At 37.1% G+C, this 26,897-nt stretch overlaps 1 protein-coding gene across 20 annotated transcripts in view; it reads left to right on the top strand.

Annotated features, from left to right (window-relative positions):
• DST (dystonin) overlaps positions 1-26,897 on the top strand; it is a 506,627-nt gene that overhangs the window by 306,070 nt on the left and 173,660 nt on the right. For 18 of the 20 annotated variants that reach the window (XM_033217522.1, XM_033217521.1, XM_033217502.1 and 15 more), the window contains 20 exons: positions 6,417-6,529; positions 6,629-6,735; positions 8,962-9,081; positions 11,759-11,854; positions 11,946-12,073; positions 15,399-15,492; positions 15,802-15,956; positions 17,266-17,728; positions 17,814-17,942; positions 18,093-18,170; positions 18,258-18,419; positions 18,506-18,610; positions 21,248-21,343; positions 21,941-22,066; positions 22,703-22,855; positions 23,037-23,191; positions 23,398-23,524; positions 24,298-24,481; positions 25,292-25,449; positions 26,261-26,439. In XM_033217522.1, the coding sequence (XP_033073413.1) occupies positions 6,417-6,529; positions 6,629-6,735; positions 8,962-9,081; positions 11,759-11,854; positions 11,946-12,073; positions 15,399-15,492; positions 15,802-15,956; positions 17,266-17,728; positions 17,814-17,942; positions 18,093-18,170; positions 18,258-18,419; positions 18,506-18,610; positions 21,248-21,343; positions 21,941-22,066; positions 22,703-22,855; positions 23,037-23,191; positions 23,398-23,524; positions 24,298-24,481; positions 25,292-25,449; positions 26,261-26,439 (2,928 nt within the window). Of the gene's footprint in view, positions 1-6,416; positions 6,530-6,628; positions 6,736-8,961; positions 9,082-11,758; positions 11,855-11,945; positions 12,074-14,910; positions 15,281-15,398; positions 15,493-15,801; positions 15,957-17,265; positions 17,729-17,813; positions 17,943-18,092; positions 18,171-18,257; positions 18,420-18,505; positions 18,611-21,247; positions 21,344-21,940; positions 22,067-22,702; positions 22,856-23,036; positions 23,192-23,397; positions 23,525-24,297; positions 24,482-25,291; positions 25,450-26,260; positions 26,440-26,897 lie in introns of those variants that run through there. The other 2 variants (XM_033217520.1, XM_033217519.1) reach the window with 2 other exon arrangements.

The following is a 26,897-nucleotide window of genomic DNA, read 5'->3' as shown; positions in this document are numbered from 1 at the left end:
TCCAGAGTTGGGCAAACATAAAATGACACGCCCACCCTCCCTCCTTGCGAACATTTAAATACGTTCTTTTCTTGTATATTTAATAAAAATAAACACTGAAAAAGAGTTAAAAGGTTCACTGTCTCCTGCTGAGGGCATAAGGCAGTAGCATGTTTCTGCTTGTGGGTGCTTTTGTTTGTGTCGTTATATAATTGCCTGATGACATTGTGGATTTTTTTTCCCCAATACAAAATGCTTATAATCTTGAAAGAAAATTAAATAATTATTGGAAACAAGGGTTTTTAATATGGTGTAGTTATCAGACGCCTGATAAGAATCACCTGAGGGAGGGGAGAGAAACTTGTTGAAATGCAGATAACCAGGCTTTTCTTTCTATTCTTAATCTGTATTGGGACCCAAGTGTGGGAAACATTGGTATAGGATGCATTGATGAGTTCTGTTTTGGTAATAATCTGGAACTTCATCATGTTTCTTATGATTTATTTTTTCTGAGTGTGTCAACACACACACATACATATGCATACACATTATTGTGTTTCTTTATGGGAGTTACCAACATCATTATTGATTTGCCCAGTAGTAGAAGTGTAATTTGTTCTGTATTTTCTTTATTTTGTATTCTCGGCTTCATATTGGGTGTTACTGTTTAGTTAGTTCTCAGTTTATGATACCAGGATATTGCAGAGAAGAAATCAGACTCTGTAGTCAGACCTCAGTTCAAACTCTGACTGCCACTTACCAGATTTGTGTTCTTGGTCGAGTTATATAACTTCCTTATGCTTGTTTTTTTTCCATCTGTAAGTTCAGGATAATAATACAACCTATGCTTAGGGTCATTGAGACGATTGAGATAATGCTTTAAGTCCTTTAATGCATTGCCTGCCACATAGTAGGTATCAGTATTTATTAGTCCCTGTTGTTTTGTGATTGTTATTACTTTATAAGGTATCCCAACTGGCAGCATTATCAGAAGCTGAAGCTGAGGGCACATGAGAGCATAAGAGGGGAGGAGAACCTAGAAGCAGCAATGTGTGCTTTTTGAAACTTTTATACTTCACCACTGTTTGTTGTCCTCACTCTGTGCCCACTTTCCAAATTGTTTTTTAGGAGAGACAAAGCCTTTAGGAAACCTCGAAAGGGTGTGTGCTTGTGTAGGATATGAGGAAGCTATGACATTGTACCCTGGTCCATGTGGATTTCGATAAGGATTCCAAAACTTGACTGGAAGCCATAGATGGTGGTTTTGTCAGTAGAAATTAGTGAAAAGAGAAGGAACAAGTCTAGGATGGAAAATATCTCAAGGAATTTGAAGCACTGGTATGTCCCAGCCCCCATAGCTCATTTATTGCTGTATTATTTATTTAATCCTCAAAAGTTCATGTTTTAAGCATTATGCTAGATATTGAGGACATAAACATGGACAAAACACAAGCTCTGCCTTCAGGAAGCCCACGGTTCAGTATGAGAGATAGACAGATGTATAGTTGTGAAAAATGTGGTAAATACAGAAATGAAGATAACAGACGGCATTTGGGAACAGAGGAAAGTACTTCCTGGAGGAAATGATGGTGGAACCGAGTCTACTGAAAGAATTTGAGTTGGCCAGGTAATATCATGTACAGGGGTGAGGTATGCAGTGGACATTTCTTGGGCAAAGAAAAGAGTCAGGAAAAACCTGACATGTTTCTGTTTTTGTATTGGGAAATGGGCTTTGCTCCTCTCCTTACCCCCAAGACTTATGAAAGGGAAATTTCTCAAACATAGGAAAGCAGATGCAGGGTAGCCAGAACCTTACTGTTTGTATCCACATAAATAACTATTGAGTGCCACCTGAGAGCCAGCATGACCTAACAGACTCTATGAATTTAAGTCACTTTATTTTTTCATCCTTAAAAAAAAAAAAAATCCAAGTTTGGACTGTGGCCATTGATATTTCCCATATGTGTCTTTTCAGCTGTTGTCACGTTTTTGGTTCAGGATTTGGTAACGTTGTGTCTGCACTAAAGTACTCTTCTCTTAGCTGACATTTTTCTCTTTCTCTTAGCTAACTTTAATTAGTGTCCCCTCTGCCATGTTTCTAAGAGTTTCCTTTCCAAGTGTTTTGATGTTGTTTCATGCTCCTTGCAGTTGAGTGTATTGGTGTTTGACATGATATATTGTGGAAGCCTTAGGTAGTCTGTTGTGCTAATCTTTTTTTTTTTTTCTTTTTGAGGCAAAGTCTTGCTCTGTCACCCAGGCTGGGGTGCAATGGTGCGACCTCAGCTCACTGCAACCTCCGCCTCCCGGGTCCCAGTGATTCTCCTGCCTCAGCCTCCCGAGTATCTGGGGTTACAGGCGCATACCACCACACCCGGCTAATTTTTGTATTTTTAGTAGAGACCTGGTTTCACCATGTTGTCCAGGCTGGTCTGGAATTCCTGACCTCAAGTGATCTGCCCGTCTCGGCCTCCCAAAGTGCTGGGATTACAGGCATGAGCCACTGCGCCCGGCTTGTTGTGCTAATCTTTAGCCATTTGTAACACTGTGGAAGTCATGTGTTCCTGCAGAATCCTGTTTAATTCTCATGCGAGCTAATGTATTAATAAAGTTTTGGAGTACTGAAATGTTACCTTGGAAGTATCTATGCCAAAAAAAAATCTCTCATGAAATTTTTATGTTCAGCTAGCTTTGGTTACCTGATAGGGTAGGCGGTGATATCCTTATACTATATCCATACATATACCTATCTATACATAAATGCCAACATGCCTGTATATGTATATATGCCTGTGGAGATACATATATATATATATTTGGTCTAGAGGAGATTGCTGTTTTAAGATGGGTGTTGTATGAAAGATAAACATTACTTTTACCCAAAATTGTTTTGTATTATGACAATAGCATTTTTTGATACCTTTCTACCCTATATTTTTAAAACAAATTAAGGGCACTAAGCTTGCATATAAGTGATTTGTAATTTTTTAGTCTCACTTCCAATTTCATTTTAAGACCTTTCCTTGGTTTTATACTTCTAATTTAAAATTTGTGCTATCATGTATTTTCTTTGTAAGCTACTTTTAATTGCTTATGAAAGAAAAGCTGGGATATAAACATGTTTTTTTTTTTTTTTTGAGACGGAGTCTCGCTCTGTCGCCTGGGCTGGAGTGCAGTGGCGCGACCTCGTCTCACTGCAAGCTCCGCCTCCCGGGTTCAGACCATTCTCTTGCCTCAGCCTCTGAGTAGCTGGGACTACAGGCGTCCGCCACCTCGCCCGGCTAGTTTTTTTGTATTTTTTAGTAGAGAAGGGGTTTCACCGTGTTAGCCAGGATGGTCTCGATCTCCTGACCTCATGATCCGCCCGTCTCGGCCTCCTAAAGTGCTGGGATTACAGGCTTGAGCCACCGTGCCCGGCCTAAACATGTTTAAAGAATTATAGTGCATGATGATTGGGTTATTTTGAAAAGATAACATTATCATAGAATAATAAAAAAGTAAGATAATGGCCTTTTTTTTTCCATAAAAAGACTAGTATTTATTACTTTAAGTGGTGAAGGATCACATTATATGATTTTGAAAGGTTTCCATAAAACAGGCAAGTTACAGTAGTTAATGTTCAACTATCTAAAATATAACTTGAGAACATGGTCACTATAATATAGTCTAATGCTCTTTGGTTAGTCAAACCTAAGATGGAAAAGACATTTCCTGTTAACATTCCACAAAAAGGCGTTACAAAGAATGAAACCTTTAGAATGAAAGTATCTTTTATATGTGAAAAATAAATGAAGTTTTTGAAAGTTGTGTTATCCCAGTGAGACTATGAATAAAGAAGGTGGTAGACAGGACACACACAGCACAGGCCTCTTCTGGTTGCTTCAGGCAGGTAGAGGAAAGACAGATTTGAAAGACAAAGGGACCACCACTCTGTTAGGATATGAGCTAAGGGAGGAATAGCATTTCAAGTACTATAGGCTATTACATTTTCATAGTGGTTTTTTGTGTTTTTTTTGAGATGGACTTTCGCCCTTGTTGTCCATGCCGGAGTGCAGTGGCACGATCTTGGCTCACTGCAACCCGTGCCTCCTGGGTTCAAGCGTTTCTCCTGCCTCAGCCTCCGGAGTAGGTGGGATTACAGGCGCCTGCCACCATGCCCGGCTAATTTTTGTATTTTTAGTAGAGACAACCATGTTGGTCTGGCTGGTGTCAAACTCCAGACCTCAGGTGATCCGCTCTCTTCAGCCTCCCAAATATTGGGATTATAGGCATGAGCCACCGCACCCAGCTTTGTAGTGGTTTTAAAAGTTTTCCCTTTTCCCATTTTTGTTTAACTAATTTTCTTTATCTGCTGTCTTTTAGTGGAGGAAAACCATTTCAGTTTTTGTTCCATTAAAGTGTTAAACATCATGATAAAAGAGATGACTTACTCAGACTCATTGTATTCTACAGCTGCTTTTGTGTTGAAATGACTGTGTCATTCTGAAGGAAGTTTTGTGTTTTATTCTCTTAGTTGAAAAACTTGATTCTTCAATGACTTTATTCATTCCCTCTGGGATTACTCAGTGTTTACTTTCTTTGCTAATGGCAGGGTTCTCATAATAACATGCCATGTCTTGTTCTGAGATTTGGCAGACTTAGAAAGGCTGTTTTTTATTTCCCCAAAAGGTGCAAATTTTACAGAAACAAAACAGTGTTTTAATGAAAGAACTTCAGATACTTGTTTTTGTCTAGACTGCTATACATACCTATTTAATAATCTTGAGGTTGGCAGATTCTTCAGTATGTTTCTATGTGAATAAAAAATGTTATTTTTAGAGGTCTGTCATTTACTTCCATAGTAGTCAGTGGATTTATTGTTCCTATAATAATTGTAGGATCATTTTTGAGTGATTGTGTTGATGGCAGATTGAAAACATTAAAGGATTTCCTAATAATTTCCTGGAATATGAGCATGTAGGTAATGGTAACGACATTTCTAGATTATGAACAGTGCAAAGTGATATAAAAGTATAAGATTTTCTTGAGAGGTCTGTTTTCTTACCACAAAAAAGAGTACAAATTGCCACTTACCTTTCTAATATTAATGATTTATTTTCAAACAGCTTTTCGTATAAGCAGCCTGCCAAGTAGTATACAAAATCATTTGCATTTCATTTTTCCCACACTACCTTTGAGCCCTCCCACTCTTTCTGTGGTTCCCCAAATGATTATTTTGAGCAAACAAGAATGCTTGTGGAGCTTGTAGAGAGCCTTTCTTTGTAAGTTATCAACAGGCTCTTACTCAGTGATTTTTTTGGGTGGTGAGTACCACTCTTTTGGAAGGCTTTCCTGTTTCCACATTGTTCCTGTATTCTTTCAATGCTTTAGTTTTTGAGATCCAAGTTTCCTGACTGGTCTAGCCTTGAGTGAAGTCTCCAATGTCCATATTTTGCCACTTTCTCTGTAAGAAGTATTTGAGGAATCTTTTTCTCTCTCATGTAGATAGAGCTAGCTTCAAAGTTTTTGCATGGTTTAGGGTGTTATGTAAATCTCACAAATTAGAAAGATATGAAGTCTGGTATGTGTGACTGTGTATGTGTGGGGGCACATGCATACATGTGTGCTCGTGAAAACATAAACTATTGCTTATTTTAGACATTCATTTACGGTTCAGATTACTAAGGAACCAACCTACTTACAAACTTATCAGTAGGTATTTGTTGAGGGTGTACTATATATCATTCTTTATTTCAGCAGAAGGATAAAAGACAAAATTTTTAAAATACATAGTACTTGCTATCTTGGAGTTGATGGTTTGGGAGAAACAACATGTGCATGTACATGAAACAGTGAATTAATAGGGCAAGGAAGCCTACGATTATCCTAAGTGCCATATCGTGTGATGCAGGGTGGAAGTATGAGTGCAGGGAACAGAGACAGACATAAGGGCTAGGAAGATCAGCCAGGCCCCACAGAGGATGTGGAGCTTGATCTCTCCTTGGAAGAATGAATAGGATTATAGAAGACAGGTGATGTGAAAGGGGTATGGTGCAATGGGGAGGCCATGGACACCATTTTGTACTAAGCTACAAACTTTTTGTCTTGGAGGAGAAATACTGATAGGATGTTGGTTGGATTGGAAGGATGCTGTTGGAGTAGTATAGCTTAAATCAGTTGAATAGGACAAATACTCATATGTATTCTGACTGATATATTTGTAGACTTTGTTGAAATTTATGTATGTTCAAATTGTTATATTTTCCTTGTTATATTTGCTTTAGATACAAAAGTTTCTGAGATAAGTGAGCAATGTTAAATGTTTGATGAAAGTGTCTGCATTTTAAAGCAGGCGTGGTATTAATATTAGCAGATGCTGTTATGTAAATGGAAACATATATAAATGTAATGTTGAATTGGCACATGGGAAAGCCTAATTAACACAGTGAATTTTTTCCTAGGCCGGACCTGATAGATATGAATACTGTTGCTGTTCAAAGCAACCTTGCAAATTTAGAGCATGCTTTTTATGTAGCAGAAAAAATTGGTGTTATAAGACTTCTGGACCCTGAAGGTGAGTTGTTTTCTTGATTATATGTGGACCAGCATGAAAGTCTGACCAAAAGTAATTTATCAACCTCGTGAAATAATTGATTTATGTTGCTGTTTTTAGATGTCGATGTCTCCTCACCTGATGAAAAATCAGTAATAACTTATGTATCATCTCTCTATGATGCATTTCCTAAAGTCCCTGAAGGTGGGGAAGGCATTGGTGCAAATGTGAGTATTGATTTTTCCACACTGGAGGCTGTTGATTCAGTAATGACCAGTTGACTGCATTTACTGATAATGTTTTCTGCAGTTTTTGAATGTTGAATATATTTTAAAGAATTTGAGTTAATATGCTGTTTGATGAATTGATATTCTGTGTATTTCATGATATTATTCTATCATTAAATTTAAAGTATAACTCATTAAAACTTTTGTGTCATAAATAAAAGAGACTATTTATAGTTACTGATAATTTTATAAATAAAAGCTTTAACTTTCTGAAATTTAGAGTTTTCCATTTTTAGCTGGGTGCTGTTTTACATTGCTGTATTTGCTATCTTTTTGTATGTATAGAATATCTCACTTTTGAAAACAATTTCAAATTTGTTACCTCATACAATTCTGTGAAATGTTGGCTAGATAACATTTTTAGGATTTAAAGGAGGGCCCCAGAGGAAAGTTATTGAATTTGACCAAAGTAGCAGAGCCACTTAGTAAGCAGGGAAGGTCTCTGACACATAGCTTTCAGCTCTTTATTAGTCTACTATTTCTTAAAGGTTTGTATAATTCACTTCAGTGATGCATTTTTTTTTTTTTTTTTGGTGGTTATGCTAACAAGTGCTTATGCATTTCTGGAAGAGAACAGGAAACCCTGGATGTGTCACATATTTGGGAATGAGCCCCTTCACTTGGATTTCTGCCTTCCCCTTTGCAGATACCTTTTCCCCCTACATTACTTTGAAGACTTAGGAGCTCATCTTGGATCAGCTCCCTTAGATTAGGAGCTCTCTTTTCTGATTGCTTCTGTCAGTTCTGTGTGCTGTTTCTAGACCTGTTTCCATATTCTTCCTCAGGTTCTTCTTTTCAAAGTCTTTATGCTCTTTGGGTCCCTGAGTAGCCTGTTCCCATGCTCACCCCTGACTATTCAGTGTTGAGCGTTGCTTCAGAATGTTTCTTTTGGCCATCTCTTGCTGCTGCTTCTCACTACCTCCATGTTGATCCTGCTGCCTATCACTGCAGAACTAGGCTGATAGCTTTCTTACAGCTTTCCATCTCCATTTTGTTGTTCTTCCCACTGCCTCTGCACACTGTTGCCAAATTAATCTGTCTAAAACCTGATGTCTTTAGCTTGAAAATTTTCAGTAGCTACATATTCCTTGCAAAGTTAAATGCAATCTAGATATTCTGACATTTAAAACTGCATATATTTATTCTGTTTATCTACATTTTTTAGCTATGATTTCCCAATATGAACTGTTTACTGGTAGACAGGGCATTTCCATGTCAATGTCCTTACTCACTTGGGACTCCCCTTTTGTCCACTTTTTCAGCGCCCCCACTCACCTCCCCCCACCAATAATTACTTACTGGTCATTGCAGAACATCTCAGATGCTGCCTTTCCCAAGAAGCCTTTAGAAACTATTTTAAGGCACAGATATGCTTGCCTGATTTCTTATCTCAACTAGCATATACTACCCATTTCATTTATTTCAGCATTTCAACACTTAATTAAATACTGCTGTTCATTTTGCCTGTTTATATTATGTATCTCTCTTGCCTCTGCATTTAGACAGTAACTCCTTGACAATAGGTATTATGTCTTAAAGTATTTTTTTTGTTGTAACACTCAGCACAACCTTTGAACATAATAAGCATTCATCAAATACTTAAACAGAGCAGTTGTCAGCCTTCCAGTTTCCTCCATTTTTAGAGTTTGCCTAATGAGTTACTTGGATAATCCCACCATATACATTTCCTGTAGTTTGCATACATATCTTGTTTCCTACATGTTGGGTAAGTCTTTTGAGTTTCAGATACATAGTAGATTTAGATCTAAAATAGTTGGCAAAGATGGCAACTAACTTGGCTTATGCAAGTTGTTACTCCCCCATCCTGAGCCCTGGTAAACACCCCAAATTGACTTTGGATTTTTTCTGTAGTGCTTAGATTGAGCCTCAGAAGTCTTCTAAATACAATACCCCAGGCAGCCCCTTTCTTTGGATCAGAATTGGCACTCATAAGGCTAGTGTTAGTGGCCAAATGTTGATAGCATCTTTTTAAAGGTGTTTATGTGACAGGGATTGGGGCTGGGTGAAAGTAAGAAAACATTTAGCTGGTTCTCTCTGTCAGGCTTCAAATACGTACGTTTACAGAATGACTTCCGACTAAATTGTCTTAGATATGAATGTTATTATCTACAGATGTGAACCTTTTCTATCATTTGATTGTTCTAGGATGTTGAAGTCAAATGGATTGAATACCAGAATATGGTGAACTACCTCATCCAATGGATTAGACACCATGTGACCACAATGTCTGAGAGAACATTTCCTAATAATCCTGTGGAACTGAAGGTTAGTGTCACTATAGAAATTACATAGGATTGATTCGATTACAAACCCTTAAGTAATGCTATAATAATTCTGTAATTTTAGAAATTCAACAAAAGTTGCCCTTGGAAAGCCAATAATAAGTAGGCAAAATTTTTTTTTTTTTTTTTGAGGCGGATTCTTGCTCTGTTGTCCAGGCTGGAGTGCAGTGGCAGGATCTCAGCTCACTGCAAGCTCCGCCTCCCAGATTTATACCATTCTCCTGCCTCAGCCTCCCGAGTAGCTGGAACTACAGGTGCCCGCCACCTCACCCGGCTACTTTTTGTATTTTTAGTAGAGACGAGGTTTCACCGTGTTAGCCAGGATGGTCTTGATCTCCTGACCTCGTGATCCACCCGTCTCGGCCTCCCAAAGTGCTGGGATTACAGGCTTGAGCCACCGCGCCCGGCGCAAAATTTTTATTTACTCATCTCTCTTGTTACACAGAGAAAATGGAGGTAAAACATTAACAATTAAAACAGATTAGCTGTAGTCTCTCAGCTTTGGTTGAGAGGTTAAAGGTTTAATTTGAGAGAGTCTCTGAAACTGACATTGTCAAATTGATTTTAGTACATAGGAAATGCTTGGAGTCCCCGGGGATGGCTGAGGTAGGAGGGCCCCTGGGAAGTACACACAAATGTGGCACTGGATTGGGGGTATGCCTGTGGTTGAGTCCTATTAAAAACTACTTCAGAGGGCATTTTTTGTGCAGGAAGAGGTACACACTGTATTTCACCATGAATTTGAAAATACATGTATGACTTCCATTATAAGTGAATTTATATTTTAGTAAACCATTTTCTAATACTGAAAAACTTAGGGCACGCTTTTGAGGCAGACATTGCAGATATAAAAGCCGTTATAAGCCGGGTGCGGTGGGTCATGCCTGTAATCCCAGCACTTTGGGAGGCCAAGGTGGGTGGATCACCTGAGGTCAGGAGTTTGACACTAGCCTGGCTAACATGGTGAAACACCATCTTTATTAAAAACGTAAAAATGAGCCTGGCATGGTGGCACACACTTTTAATCCCAGCTACTCAGGAGGCTGAAGCAGGAGAATTGCTTGAACCTGGGAGGTGGAGGTTGTAGTAAGCCGAGATCGCATCATTACACTCCATCCTGGGTGAGAGAGCAAGACTCCGTCTGAAAAAAAAAAAAAAAAAGGTCATTATAAATATGTAAACTTATTAAAGAGTAAGTTGTCTCTTTTGCATATTTGGTTTTATAATAGCAAGGTGGTCTACTTTATTTCTAGAAGCTGATAATGCGAATATTGCCTACAAAGCCTTACTTCCTTGGTTTGTAAGCTTTATTTTCATGATCAAACTGGGATAGAGAAAACTGTAATAACTCAGGGTGAGCTCCATTAGAGTTACTCATTGTGCTCCTGCATCCGTACAGAACATCTGTGGAACAGCTTTCATTCCCGTTGCCACAGAGAGTTTGCCCTTGGCACGAATTTACTTGGCATCTGATGATATGATACTTTTTAAGTGTTCTCAAGCTGTTTGTATGATGTTTCCCTACATGGACATGTAATTTTCCAGGGCAGGAAAACATTTCCCTACAACTACCATGTGGTGCCATGAATAGTGTTTAGCACATAGGAGCATTCGGTGCTTAATGACCAGCAGACATTCTGAAACATTGTATTCTGATTTCAAAACAATTTTCAGATTTCATGTTCCAATACATTTATTTCCAAATGCATTTCTATTGTTCAGACCCGTGGATGAATTGTACTGGCTTCTGATTAGTGTAGATCCTTAGTTATAGAAGAAGTGATCAGAGTACTTGCTGATGACTAGAACAAAACATAGATTAGAAAAGAAAATACGTCATGGGAAAATGCCAGATAATTGCATTAGCAGAACTTTGAATGGAATCTTTCAGAAATGTGTCATCCTAAAGATTTACAGGGTCTTGTTTTACAGCTGCATGAATTAGAATGAAGTAATTAGTACACACTTATTTTATTAAATGTGGAGATGCATTATCTACATAATTTGTATGAAGGTCCCTTTTACTAAATACACTATATTTAAGAAGTTCCCAAATTAATACATACAAACTAGATAACAATTTAATTATACGGTTGAAACTTCTGTAATAATAGCCCCATCAACTAATAGCATCTACCTTCATTTGTTTAAAAAAATCTGTTTACATTGGCCATTGGGACATTGAAACCAAATTTTAGCCCTTTCTGCTAAGAAGTTTTTTTCTGAAGGATAGAACCATGCAGTAGAAGAGAGTGGTTTTATTCCTTTCTCTATGGGAATTGCTTCAAATTATTTTTCCAAAGACTGAAAGCTAAAGTACAGCATTTGGGAAGTGCATCTTTTAAAGGGTAGGTTTTCTTGTTTGGAGGATGAGAGATTTTTAGTAGAGCACTAGTAAACACTGCATGGTCTGTTATTATCCAGATCCCCCTGTGGCACTAAAGCGTGGCTCACATCAATAATTACACCCTCATCAAATTTTAGATAACCCACGTCACCAACTGGCTGGAAATTGGTATTGTCTTTGAGTGTCAGTTTAACAAAGGAATTCCATTGACTGCATATGATACAGTACATAACACTTGAAGTGGTGACTTAGTGAGATAATGAAAACAGATCTTTTAAGTTTGGTCCTTAATTTCTTGTCCTTTTTATTTTAGGCACTTTATAATCAGTATTTACAGTTTAAAGAAACAGAAATTCCACCAAAGGAGACAGAAAAATCAAAAATTAAGCGTCTGTATAAATTATTAGAGGTAAGCTCAGATTTGCTTTATATTGTCAAACATAATCTTTGTTTTTTTGTTTTTATTTTTGCTTCACATTAAAGTTTTTTGTTTTCTCAAGATTTGGATAGAATTTGGACGCATCAAGCTCCTTCAAGGTTATCATCCAAATGACATAGAAAAAGAGTGGGGGAAACTCATTATTGCCATGCTTGAGAGAGAGAAGGCACTTCGTCCAGAAGTAGAAAGGTAGGCCAGAGGTGTTTTCTGCCATGAATATCAAGTGCGGAGGGAGCCTCTATGTTGTTGTGAAATAACTTAAGTTAAACTTCTGTTTACATGGCCTTGGATAAGTCACTTAATCTTTCTGATCCTGCATTTTCTTATCTAGAAACTCTTCTAAGAGATTTTAAGGAGTCAGTCAGTGAAGTAAGGCTGGATTGGTATGTGAAGTCTCATCTAATAAGGCTTTACAGTTTTAAAACCAGTCAAAATTACTTGTGATTTCTCATATTGACCTTAAGTCACCAGGGCCTGGATCTAAAAGCTTACAGGTCAACAAGGAACTGATTTTATTTCTTATTGCATTTTTTTGCTATAGTTCTCTTTCCAAGGGGGAGTGGAAACCAAAATCTAGCTTGCCTTCATTTAAAGGGTGATGGATGGCATCTAGAACACACTCAATAAATGTTAGTTCAGGTTCCCTTTCTGCCACACTTCTACAAGTGCGTTTACTCCATGAAATCATCACTAGCTCTTTGTCATTTTGTCTCTCACTACACCCAGTTGCCTGGGAAGGTACCATTTAATCTTCAGGAAATGTTTGGCGGATGAATTTGTCTCCATTACAGTCTTAACCTGGTACCTGAGTATTGTGATCTGTGTTCCTTATTAGTCATGATGTCTATAGGAACTAGACCTTGTAGGGTGTATTAGTCCATTCTCACGGTGCTAATAAAGACATATCCGAGACTGGGTAATTTGTAAAGTAAAGAGGTTTAATTGACTCACAGTTCCATATGGCTGGAGAGGCCTCACAATCATGGTGGAAGGCGAATGAGGAGCAAAGTCACATCTTACATGTCAGCAGGCAAGAGCTTATACAGGGGAACTCGCATTTACAAAACCGTCAGATCTCATAAGACTTATTCACTACCATGAGAACAGTACGGGGGAAATTGCCCCCATGATTCAATTATCTCCACCTGACCCCACCCTTGACACATGAGGATTATTACAATTCAAGGTGAGATTTGGGTGGGGACACAGGCAAACCATATTACAGGGTAAGGCCTGTGTGGTCAGACACAACTTTCCAGCCCCTTTGCTCTCTGCACAGCAGCTACACTGGCTGCTTTACACCTAAACGTTCGCAGATCTCAGCTCCAACATTACTTTCTCAAGAAACTTTCCATGGTTTCCTAGGCTAGTTCAGATATCTTGCTTAGAATTCTCATGTTTACATGTATTGCTCCTTCATAGTGCTTATCTTGGTTGTATTTTTATATTTATTTCTGTTATTGCTTAAGGCTTGCCTATTCCACAGATATGATCTCCAAAAATGTGGAGAGAAACCCTTGTTTTTTTCTGTCCCTTGTATTGCCGATGCTTTACACGGCGCCTGACACACATTAGAGGTGCTCAGTATTGTCATGTTCTCTGTGCCTTACACATTGACTTCAAGATTCAACATTGTGAAATAATGCATAAAATAAATATATGAGAGCAAGTCTAACTTGTCAGTCCTTTATTAAATTACTGATTAGATTTATGTTAAACTGTAATAATAAGTGTACATAACTGGATTATTAAAACCAAAACAAGCCAGAAATATACAGGATGCAGCTTTTACGGAAGAGGTAATTCTGGGTGATTGAAATGAGATACTATGTTAATCATTTGAAATAATGGAGAAGTATTCCAGAGGATACAGAGTAGATTTTTAGGCATCAGAATAGTAGCTGAATTTTAAGATATGCTCATAAAAGAAAGCAGAGAGTGGTTGAGAGTTCAGGGCCTAGAAGCCACTCAGTTTTAAATTAGATTATTAGCTCAGCCTGCAAAGTTGTATGATCTTAGACAAGTTCTTTAACTGTTTAAGCCTCGGTTTCCTCATTTGTAAACAGGATGTAATAGTGCCTACTACATTGGGTGGTTATGAGATTGAGTTATGTATCTAAAATGATTAATTTATTGCACATAATAATTATTTATAGGTGCCACTGTTATTGTTCTGAGCTGTTCTGTTCACTCACTATAGTTGATGTGGTACTCTCACACTTGATCTTAGCCAACAGGCTGAGAAGCGATTGATGTGGCACTCTCAAGTTTCCCCTTTCTTGATCCCCAAAAAGAAAAATATCTATTCTTAGAGTGTAGAAGTAACAGTGTTATTGGAGGTAGGAAAATATTTAGGAGCCTGGTTGGATAAATGCCTTCATGTTTCTTCATGCGAATTTTTTGGCATTGTCTATGTATTGCGAATAATAGCTCTGTGGCATGGAAGTCTATGAAAAACAAATGGGAAAGAGTCAGTGTTCTTATGCCATGTAATACCCTATAGAATGGAAAAACAAGCACAGACAAATTTGTAAGCATTGCATCAGTATTCTACTTGGCACTTTATAGTAGGTTTAGAAGTAACATTACTGGGAGCATGTCATATAAAGAAAAGTAAATGGATATTTTTCCATTAATTTAACCTGATAAACAAATGACCTGGTGGTTAAAATGGAAGTGTACTTCCTTCTTATCAAATTCGTTTGTTTATAGGTACTTCATAACTTCTAGCTGTTTGCCTTCCTTACATTATTCAGCACAGACCTGGTCTTTTCAGAAGTCAGACTATGACTGGATATTTGTGTTCTTTTAGCTAATGATTGGTATTGCCAGAATAATCTTTACTAGTTGTCCTGGACATCTGTGAGGCATCTGAGTTGTTTTTTAGGTGGTTGCTGTTGGATGACTCTTAGTGCAAATATTTGGCATATCCTTTGCGGTGACGCCCAATCTGCCTGCTTTGTTCATACTTGTAGGGTTTTAATACAAGCTACAAAAGGCAAAACCTCAGCTAGCAAACGAATGGCTTTAGGCTAGATTCTTTTGAATAGTTATCAGCATATTATTTGCTGTGTGTTGCATATGCATGTTGAAGCATATTTAAGGAGCCATTAAAAGCTGTAATATTCAGCTGCCACTTTTCACCATTAGAAGTAGAGCTTTTTCCAGACCTCCTACCTTTTAGTCTACTTTGAATGGTCAGAGAAAGAACATCGTTTCAGGAATAAAAATGCACAGTAGTAGTTATAGTTACCGTAGCAGTGATTCTGTGTTTAGTAACACTACCAGCACTCGAACCAGTCTTGATTCGAATGAAAATCTTCTCTCGGTTCATTATGGTCCAACACTGATCAACTCTTGCATTAGCTTCGGCAATGAATCCTTTGATGGACGCAGGTATTGAATCATTGGTGTGGGATTGTGTTTTACTTTTTGATGGGCAGCACTTTTCAGGAATGGCGAGCTCTTTGACTTCAAAGGGAAAAGCTTTATTTTATTTTGTCTCATCTTTTAGGTTAGAAATGTTGCAACAGATTGCCCACCGAGTTCAGAGGGACAGTGTCATCTGTGAAGACAAACTAATACTTGCTCGAAATGCTCTTCAGTCTGTAAGTTAATTTTAAGAGCCATTGAAGTTGTGGTGTAGAGGATTCACTGTGCGTTTGGATGAACTAAAACTTTTGCATAATGTTTGCTTGATTCTTGGTACTATTCTCCACTGAAACTTAAAGTTTGTTAAAGATTATGATTGCTGTTTGCTCTCTGAGAGACAAGAAGAGGGAAAACATATTTTTGAACCAACAAGGAAAACTAAAGAAAGCCCAAGTAGGCCTCTGTTCCAATATTTGATGTTTTATATTTGAGGTAGTTTTTAAACTTGTTTCACAGAATTAATACTGCGTTCTTCTAAAATACAGGATTCTAAAAGATTAGAATCAGGAGTGCAGTTTCAGAATGAAGCAGAAATTGCTGGGTATATACTTGAATGTGAGAACCTTTTACGCCAGCATGTAATTGATGTACAGATTCTTATTGATGGAAAATACTACCAGGCAGATCAGTTGGTACAGAGGTAAGAGTGCTACTTATTCTTTCTGTCCTTTTTTTGTATAACTGAAATAGGAATGTAGAATATGAAAATTTTATGAAATATATTTCTTTGCTCTTTTTTAGTTGAAAATGTGTGTCACATTTTTGTATATTTTGGTGTTTAAGTAGATATTTGTTTTTTAAAGATTAGCAATAGAAAAAATATTTTATGGTACATATAATACTGCTGCAGTAACTAACTCATTAAAATGAATACACTAGATGTATGTATGTTACACACATACATTTACATATATTTAAAGTATTCATGGGATGTTTGAAAGAGAAAAAATGTAAGACAAGTGTCTTTTTTTTTTTGAGATGCAGTTTTGCTCTGTCACCCAGGCTGGAGTGCAGTGGTGCGATCTCAGCTCACTGCAGCCTCTGCCTCCTGGCTTCAGGTGATTCTCGTGTCTCAGTCTCCCTAGTAGCTGGGATTACAGGCACTCACCACCATGCCTGGCTAATTTTTTGTATCTTTAGTGGAGATGGGGTTTCGCTGTGTTCGCCAGGCTGGTCTTGTACTCCTGACCTTAAGTGATCCACCTGCCTTGACCTCCCAAAATGCTGGGATTATAGGCATGAGCCACCGTGCCTGGCCAAAAAGTGTCATTTTTAATTCAGCTTTTTAGCTTTCGGTTTATCCTATTAGGAAAATGTTCATAACAAAATCTTGAAAGAAAATATGTGTATGAAAACCTTTATCACTGAGAAGTGTGTGTTTGGGGATAGGTATGGAATATTTCAGGCTATAGTTTCTCTCTCTCTTTCTGTGTGTGTGAGTATGAATGTATAAATGTAAAAATTTTAAATGATCCTTTGACCTGGTAATTTCACCTTTAGGAATCTATAGTAATTCAAAATATGAAAAATATATACATAAATGTAAAAATGATCATATGCTATAGTAACTGTATTCATTATAAATGATAGTTATAAAGACAAGTAAGACTGAAAGTCCTCATAGTACAGTGCTCATTGAAAAAAAATCATGATTCAAAATTTTACCAATATAACTACACTTATTATCTCCTCGTTTTTCTTGTTTATATTTTTGAGCAGTTTCGGCGTACTGAAAAATTGAGTGAAGAATACAGAGTTCCCATATGCTCCCTTATACCTCCCTCTTCCCCTGTTATTTACGTCTTGCATTAGTGTGGCACATTTGCTAAAACTGATAAGCCAATATTGATACATCATTATTAACTAAAGCCTATAATTCACATTAGAGTTCACTCTTTGTGACAAGTGCCTTTTGTATTTCACCTTATCCCTTTGGATTTTCTTTTTAGGGTTGCAAAACTGCGTGATGAAATTATGGCCTTAAGAAATGAATGTTCTTCTGTATACAGCAAAGGACGCATGCTGACAACAGAACAGACAAAGCTCATGATATCAGGAATCACTCAAAGTTTAAACTCAGGATTTGCGCAGACCTTACACCCTAGTCTCACCTCAGGGCTGACCCAGAGTTTAACACCTTCCCTAACCTCTTCTAGTATGACTTCCGGCCTGTCATCAGGGATGACTTCCCGCCTGACTCCGTCTGTCACTCCAGCTTATACACCTGGTTTCCCATCAGGATTAGTTCCAAATTTCAGTTCAGGAGTAGAGCCAAATTCATTGCAAACTCTGAAGTTGATGCAGATCCGAAAACCTCTTCTAAAGTCTTCTTTGCTAGATCAAAATTTAACAGAAGAGGAAATCAACATGAAATTTGTTCAGGATCTTTTGAACTGGGTTGAAGAGATGCAGGTAAAACAAAGTTTACTTTACCTGAGTGTTTCCATCTTTATTGTTAGCAATTTCTTTTCTAAACTCAGTATTTTACTGTTTGAAGGTACAACTGGACCGCACTGAATGGGGCTCAGATTTGTCAAGTGTTGAAAGCCATTTAGAAAATCATAAAAATGTTCATAGAGCTATTGAAGAATTTGAATCTAGCCTCAAAGAAGCTAAAATCAGTGAGGTATGTGAATTTAAAATTTGTATATATTTTGTTTTAGTTTACTCTTGTTTTGCTTTTTACATAAAGACCCTGTAAATCAATAATAGATACATTAAGTGTGAGTCAGAATTCCTTCAGATTCCTAACTGGAGTGTCTTTTTAATCTCATAGATTCAGATGACAGCACCTCTTAAACTGACTTATGCAGAAAAGTTGCACAGATTAGAGAGTCAGTATGCAAAACTCTTGGTAAGCTTTTTTTTTTTTTAAACCTTCTGTTTTCCTTATCTATATTTGGCAAAAACGTGATTCTTATAATGATTTTCCTTACTAAAGAATACATCCAGGAATCAGGAACGGCACCTTGATACACTCCATAATTTTGTAAGTCGTGCGACTAATGAACTTATTTGGTTGAATGAAAAAGAAGAGGAGGAAGTTGCTTATGACTGGAGTGAGAGAAACACCAACATAGCTAGGAAAAAAGATTATCATGCTGTAAGTACACCCTTTGTACTTGCATACTAGGGTTGCATTTTAGGTTTATATATTTTTCTAACACACTTCTTAATTCTTTCTTGAAGGAATTAATGAGAGAACTTGATCAAAAGGAAGAAAATATTAAATCAGTTCAGGAGATAGCAGAGCAGCTACTTCTAGAAAACCATCCAGCCCGGTTAACTATTGAGGTAAGCTGGACAGTGTAATGGTGTTAGTTGAATATTGATATGATTATTTCCCTTCAGATTCTTTTATTGCTGAGCAGTTGAAAATTACAAGCCATCTAACTTTTATTAAAACCTGGCTCAAAAATAATGTTTATGACAAATTGTACTGACTGCCTTCTGTTCTCTGGCTCTAAGTATGTCACCCATCACTTAGAATAAAAGTACCCTTGTCAGCCTCTGGCTGAGAAGATGTATTACTGTAAATATAAATACCTTTATATGTATACCTTCTCTGTATAAGCATTGCGATATTATTTATTTCTGATTGTGTAACATTGCACAAGTGACATAGTCTTGCCAAGCCTCATTTTCCTACCAAAAATGGGAGAAATTACCTCTAATCCATAGAGTTGTGATGAGAATAAGAAGGAAATAATTTACTCTTACTGCTTAGTATAGTTTTTGGTACATTATGTGTTCTCAAAAAAATATCAGCTGTTACGATTCAGTTTATTACTTTTATTTATGCTCTGGTTTTGTGAGGTGTATTGGGACAGCATTGTGACAAGGCTTTGTAATGTGCAGTGAACATTTCAAGTTAAGAAGCGGAAAATTGAGATGGGATTTATCAGGTTGCCTGTGCAGTTGGAACAATGTTTTAAATTGTATATTAGACAGAGTTAGTGACTTTCTGAATGGAGGATGGGGGGTTATGTAAGAAAGTAGGGATTGTCACACATGGGCTTAGGGATTGTCATTCATGGGCAGTCAGATGTGATATTTTGCCAGAGGAAAAAAAATGATGCTTGTCTTGAAAGTTGTCATGCTTCAAACTCACAATTGAGGAAAGGAATCTGATAGGTTCACTGAAATCATAATAACTCAAAATATTAGTATAATTCTAGGCTCATCAGGAAGTTTAAGGATGGTATGTATGATCTTTTATATAAAATACAGTTTTGTGTCTACATGAAATGTCACATATGAATGTTAAAAACGTAGAAGAGTAGGGAACCTTTCGGGAAAGGAAAGTAGAATAATGGAGGGCCTGGTATGTGGTTTTGTACACTACTAAACTAAAAAAAGAGTATTTCTTAGGGTAGAGAGATGAAAACTGTTACGAAATATGATTATGGGCCAAGAATTTTGATGGGAATGGAACATGTGAATGTCACTCTGATCACTTTTATGTAGAAATTATAATTTAATTAATGAAAAATTTCTTAAGTAAAATGAAACCTTGGTCATCTTTATGATCCCATTGGCCTATCCAGTGTCTTGTTTGGGTACATGGGTAATATTTAGTTAATTATCAATACTGTTTAATGTTTTATATGAAAAAGTAATATATGATACATGTTTTCTAGCCAATTTACTGAAAGTAGCTTAATTTGAGGTAGAATATGATCATGATATGTTGCCAGATTTTCAATGCTGCATCATGCATTCCATTCGGAAACGCTGCCTAACTATAGCTCAGCAGGAATGAGCTTTTCCAAAAGGAGAAAAAATGACAGGCTTACTTAAAAGTTATTAAAGCATCTCGAGTGCCCTCTTCTGGAAATCAGTGAATTGCACCTTAAATAGAAAAGAGTATTTCATGTTTCCTTAAGGAAGTAGGTATCCTTTCTACAATATTGTTTACCCTCATGAAAGATACACCCTGTATTGAATTAAAGTTCAAGAAACACATTTTTAAAATGAAAATAAAAATTCCTAGTATTATCATCATTATAATTTCAGAATTACACTAATTTGGGAGTACACACATTTCCTTTTCCACCCTCCCCAAACCTTACCCCAGCAAAAACAAAGAGAAAACTACATAACCATGTATTTCTGTGTTAGAAGGTATATTTTATGATCTAGCACCATAAAAATTCAGAGAAAGGAGAGATGAATGTGCCACAAAAGAAAACATATCGGAGGATTCTGCAAAGCAGATGTAAGAGCTGGTGGCAAAGAAGTCAGGAGTTGGTTTTGTAAATAGGAGGGATAGCTTGCATTTATTTTAGTTTTTAGATTTTTTTTTTCCTGTAGCAAGAGTTAATTTTTTTCTTATATTTTAAGAAGAAATTTCAAGAAGCTTAAAATTGAAAATAGATCAACTTGCGTGGTTTAAAAATTTGTATTTAAACTTTAGGACTGACTTTGTATAAGTGAGAAGACTTAGGTAAGAGGAAAATTTTACTGCCCTGATTTTCTTTTTTTCTTTTCTTTTTTCTTTTTTGAGATGGAGTTTCACTCTTGTTCCCCAGGCTGGAGTGCAATGGCGCAATCTTGGCTTACTGTAACCTCCACCTCGTGGGTTCAGGCAATTCTCCTGCCTTGCCTCCCGAGTAGCTGGGATTACAGGCACGTGCCACCACACCTGGCTAATTTTTGTATTTTTAGTAGAGACAGGATTTCACTATGTTGGCCAGGCTGGTCTTGAACTCCGGACCTCAGGTGATCCGCCTGCCTCGGCCCCTCAAAGTGTTGGGACTACAGGCATGAGCCACCATGCCCAGTCACTGCCCTGATTTTCAAGTCTTATTCTGCCAAAACAATTGGTCATCTATTTCGATAGTGGAGTTAGCATTTAGAAGCATCAGTATCAAAAGGTATGTGTGCCTTGTTTCTCTCCAGTTAGTTAAATGGCTCTGTTTTATCTTTAAGGCCTACAGAGCAGCAATGCAGACGCAGTGGAGCTGGATCTTACAGCTCTGCCAGTGTGTGGAGCAGCACATAAAGGAGAACACAGCATATTTTGAGGTATGTGAGTAGAATCATAACTTCAGTAAAATCATAACTTCAATATATATATATATATATATATATAAATAATTTGAATTGTTTTGTTTGTAGGCTGGAAGAGTTGGTTTTATGTCCTATGAGATAGATTGAAGTATTCTGTTAATGCAGGAATCCTTTAAAAATCTCAAGATATCCTAAAATCTTTATTCTACTCTACAAGTGTGCCTCTTATTTAGGAACTGTTTTCATATAGAGAATCAACCATCTATAACCGCTGAACTTCTAAAATCATAGAAGTTTTTAAGTATTCTTGGAATTTTACTCCTACTTAAAAATTGTTTAAATCCTAATTTAAAACAGACCTTCAGTCAAAATAAAAGAGTCAAAACATCGTATACACATAAGCTTTGGACACTTAGTATATTCATTCGTAACCATTCAACTTCAAGGGTTATTCTTTGATTCAAGGAAGGATGTGACTATTAAGCTATCTTGTGCTTTTATTCTCTTCTCACTTATGAGGGGTACACATAGGACCTTGGTTTTGGAGGGTGACAACTGTGTGCTTTGCTGGTATTTAACATACTTTAACTGCCAGGTTTCTTCTTTCCTTAGTTTTTCAATGATGCCAAAGAAGCTACTGATTACTTAAGGAATCTAAAAGATGCCATTCAGCGGAAGTACAGCTGTGATAGATCAAGCAGCATTCACAAGCTAGAAGACCTTGTTCAGGAATCAATGGTACTAATACAAAACCTATGCATTTTATAAGTATGCATAAGTGATTACATTAGTGTTTTATATGAGCAGAGCTTTGTATTTTATTGGCACTCTTGACATTTCCCACTAATTCAATTACACATTTGCACATTCAGTTTTAGTATTCTTTTGGCAACAGATACAACAAAAGTGTTTTTTTATGTGACAGCTTTGATATTTTAAGATGGTTTTATAGTGGTGTGTGTGTGTGTGCGCACACACACGTGTGTGTTTAGTCATTCATTCTGCAAATACTTTTTAAGTTCTTAATATATCCTGGGCACTGTTTTAGGTTCTAGAGCTACAGCAGTGAACAAAGCAGACAAGAATCTCTACCATTGTGCTTACATACTAGAGAGGGAGTTAGACAATAAATAGGATAAATAAGTAAAATTTATATAGTATGTTAGGTAGCGTAAATGTCAAAGAAGAAAAAGAAAACCAAACAAACCAAAGAAAGGAAGAGGGATACAAGACAGAGTGGAGGGGGAATGATTGAAAATTTAGACTAGGTAGTCAGAGAAGACTTTTCTGATGAAGTTTAATTTGTGTGAAGTGCTGAAGGCATGGAGAGTATAAGTCTTTTACTTCTTAAAATTCACTGTGTTTATTACCTAGGAAGAGAAAGAAGAACTTCTGCAGTACAAAAGCACAATAGCAAGCCTAATGGGAAAAGCAAAAACAATAATTCAACTGAAGCCAAGGAATTCTGACTGTCCACTCAAAACTTCTATTCCAATCAAAGCTATCTGTGACTACAGACAAATTGAGGTACTTGCAACTCCTAGAAACACACCAGTTTCTGTCATTATTCATATATTTTGTAAATGAGATCATATTGCTAATTAGTGATGATTTCCCACCTCATAAAACAAAAAAAATCCTAAGATTGAGTATGGAAAACAGTTAACAGTGACCTCATTGAGTTACTCTGCTCTTTATTTAAAACCAGATAACCATTTACAAAGATGATGAATGTGTTTTGGCGAATAACTCTCATCGTGCTAAATGGAAGGTCATTAGTCCTACTGGGAATGAGGCTATGGTCCCATCTGTGTGCTTCACCGTTCCTCCGCCAAACAAAGAAGCGGTAGACTTTGCCAACAGGTTTGTTATATATTAGCTGAAAACACTGATCTAGTTTTGGGGGCTCTCTGAAGGTTGAAGAAACAATTAATACTTTGTCAACGCCCCACAGGATCAGAAGTCTCTAGAACTAATAAACAAGGAATATTTCACACATAAAGAAAAATTGCAGTGTGTTTTCAGAGGGAGTAAAAAGATTAATCTGAGTTATTTTTCATGTATTTCAGAATTGAGCAACAGTATCAGAATGTCCTGACTCTTTGGCATGAGTCTCACATAAACATGAAGAGTGTAGTATCCTGGCATTATCTCATCAATGAAATTGATAGAATTCGAGCCAGCAATGTGGCTTCAGTAAGTGTGAATCTATATGTCAACCCAATATGTCCAAAAATGTGTGTGCCTTTTCGTATGTGTGGTGGAATTTGTATTTGCTGTAGAATAGGATGGAGTCCGGCAAATCCATGCTAATATTCATTTATTCAGTGAATATTTGTTATATGCATATAAGGCACTTTTTAAGAATTGAGGAAATCCAGAGATCACAAATTTCATTCAGTGCTTACTGTGAGATGGGGAGACAGAATGTAGTTGTTGGATATACATTAATGGGTGCAGTTGATTTCATTTATTGAGTTTTGTAGACTTGTTTTTCTTTGTCATTAAAATTGTTGGCCGGGTGCGGTGGCTCACGCCTGTAATCCCAGGACTTTGGGAGGCCGAGGTGGGCAGATCACCTGAGAGGTCTGGAGTTCGAGACCAGCCTGACCAATGTGGAGAAACCCCGTCTCTACTAAAAATACAAAATTAGCCAGATGTGGTGGCACATACTTGTAATCTTAGCTACTCTGGAGGCTGAGGCAGGAGAATTGTTTGAATCTGGGAGGGGGAGGTTGTAGTGAGCTGAGATGGCACCATTGCAGCCTGGGCAACGAGAGTGAAACTCTGTCTCAAAAGAAAAAAAAAAAAAACACTAAAGTTGTTAATGAAAAAGACAGTTAATTTCAAATGTTTCTATTTATGATTATTCGTTTAGATTGGCATATACCATACAACCAATTTGAAGTGTATCCCATTCAAATCTATTAGTAATAGAATGAATTACATGGGTCTTTGGTCTTCTTTAGATAAAGACAATGCTACCTGGTGAACATCAGCAAGTTCTAAGTAATCTACAATCTCGTTTTGAAGATTTTCTGGAAGATAGCCAGGAGTCCCAAATCTTTTCAGGCTCAGATATAACACAACTGGAAAAGGAGGTTAATGTATGTAAGCAGTATTATCAAGAACTTCTTAAGTCTGCAGAAAGAGGTAAAGCATGGGGATCCCTATCCTTTTTTCCCCATAGGTGTTTAGTTCTGGCTAATTTTTGCTCTCAATGGGAATCTCAATCTTAGGTATAGCGTATCACTCAGCCTATGATATGTAGACACAATTGCTGGAACAGTAAAAGCATGTTTGAGGTAGGAAGACTCAAGAAGGGATTTATTTGTTTCCAAATGATGAATTAATAAAAGGTGCCAACCAACTGGTTGGACAAACAACGAATTCTTACTTTTCATCATTTTCACTATTTTGCAATCCTTCAGTTTCAGAAAAGATTCAATTATTTTCCCACTTACCAAACTTGGATTTTATACAAGGATTAAAGCAAAAGGTTTTTGCCTAGTTAACTTTTGTTAGATAAAGATTTTATTTTGAACTTTTTTGATTTTAGAGACAATTCTATTAGTAATATTCTATTTTTAAAAAATTGTAAACATTAAATGTTATTCACCTACTTTTTACTGTTAAGGATTTTTATTTGATTTTTGTAATTAATCTGTAGCTAATATAATTCACATTTTTGTGAACATAAAATAGCAACATATTACTTTGGACAGCATTTAATCAGAAATTGGTACTTCAAATGGCATTTGGGAAATTTTATTAATTCTTCTTAAATTTTAAGATATATGTTTTAAGATTTATACCCTTAGAATGGGTTTGTGATGAAAACAGGAACTATTCGCTTGACTAGCTATGTCCCAGTAATAATAAAGTTGTCATATTAAAACATAAACAGAAGCTTCTAAGAGATAGAAAACAAGGTCTTTCTAAACATCATATTTATTTTCACAGAGGAGCAAGAGGAGTCAGTTTATAACCTCTACATCTCTGAAGTTCGAAACATTAGACTTAGGTTAGAGAACTGTGAAGATCGGCTGATTAGACAGATTCGAACCCCCCTGGAAAGAGATGACTTGCATGAAAGTGTGTTCAGAATCACAGAACAAGAGGTGAGAGCTGTAAATATGTTGGGAAAAAAACTAACTCTCTTAATGACCTTATGTATCATCTCTTGTGACTTCTTAATGTTCAGTTTTGTACACTCACACTAGCCAGTCTAGTGTGAGGTGAGGTCTGATTATGTAATTATTGCTGATTATAAACTAGGATTCAGTCTACCTCTGACTCAGGTAAACATGAGAATATGTACACTCTCACCTTCATTGTGATGAAGGACATAAGGACTTGTAATAAAAGTCATTATGCGGCTGGGCGCGGTGGCTCAAGCCTGTAATCCCAGCACTTTGGGAAGCCGAGACGGGTGGATCACGAGGTCAGGAGTTCGAGACCATCCTGGCGAACACGGTGAAACCCCGTCTCTACTAAAAAATACAAAAAAAAAAAAACTAGCCGGGCGAGGTGGTGGCGCCTGTAGTCCCAGCTACTCGGGAGGCTGAGGCAGGAGAATGGCGTAAACCCGGGAGGCGGAGCTTGCAGTGAGCTGAGATCCGGCCACTGCACTCCAGCCTGGGTGACAGAGCGAGACTCCGTCTCAAAAAAAAAAAAAAAAAAAAAGTCATTATGCACCTGCTGTGTGCAAAAGTACTAAGTTAGATGTTGAGCCTAAGGAGATGAGTAGTAAAGGAATTATTGATTGTAAAACTTGAATGCCATGGTGTGGTTTCTTTGATAAAAAGCAAAGAATATGTATATTTCTAAGTCATTGGTCTTAATGTGAAATGTGTGTTTTTAAACTAGTTTAAGAAAAACACCTAATCACAGGTGATGGCCTGATACCTTTGTTTGTTCTCTGTTTTATAGAAACTAAAGAAAGAGCTGGAACGACTTAAAGATGATTTGGGAACTATCACAAATAAGTGTGAGGAGTTTTTCAGTCAAGCAGCAGCCTCTTCATCAGTCCCTACCCTACGATCAGAGCTTAATGTGGTCCTTCAGAACATGAACCAAGTCTATTCTATGTCTTCCACTTACATAGATAAGTATGTAACTGCTATCTCAATATATAAATTGCTTCATACAACTCTCATTTTTATTTAGTATTAATTTAAAATTTTTTTATTAATATAAATATTACATTTTATTTTGTCTTAAGAAATACATTATTGGCTGGGCACGGTGGCTCATGCCTGTAATCACAGCACTTTGGGAAGCCAAGGCGGGTGGATCACCTGAGGTCAGGAGTTCAGGACCAGCCTGGCCAACATGGCGAAACCCCATCTCTATTAAAAATACAAAAGTTAGCCAGGCATGGTGGTAGGCATCTGTAGTCCCAGCTACTTGGGAAGCTGTGGCAGGAGAATTGCTTGAATCTGGGAGGTGGAGGTTGCAGTGAGCCAAGATCGCGCCACTGCACTCCAGCCTGGGTGACAGAGCAAGAGTCCGTTTCAAAAAAAAAAAAAAGAAATACGTTATTTTTATGGAGTGATGACACTTCTCT

This window comes from Trachypithecus francoisi, unplaced genomic scaffold (assembly GCF_009764315.1).
Source record: "Trachypithecus francoisi isolate TF-2019V2 unplaced genomic scaffold, Tfra_2.0 Lachesis_group10, whole genome shotgun sequence".
Classification (NCBI taxonomy): Eukaryota; Metazoa; Chordata; class Mammalia; order Primates; family Cercopithecidae; genus Trachypithecus; species Trachypithecus francoisi.
This window is presented reverse-complemented; position numbering and strand designations above follow the sequence as displayed.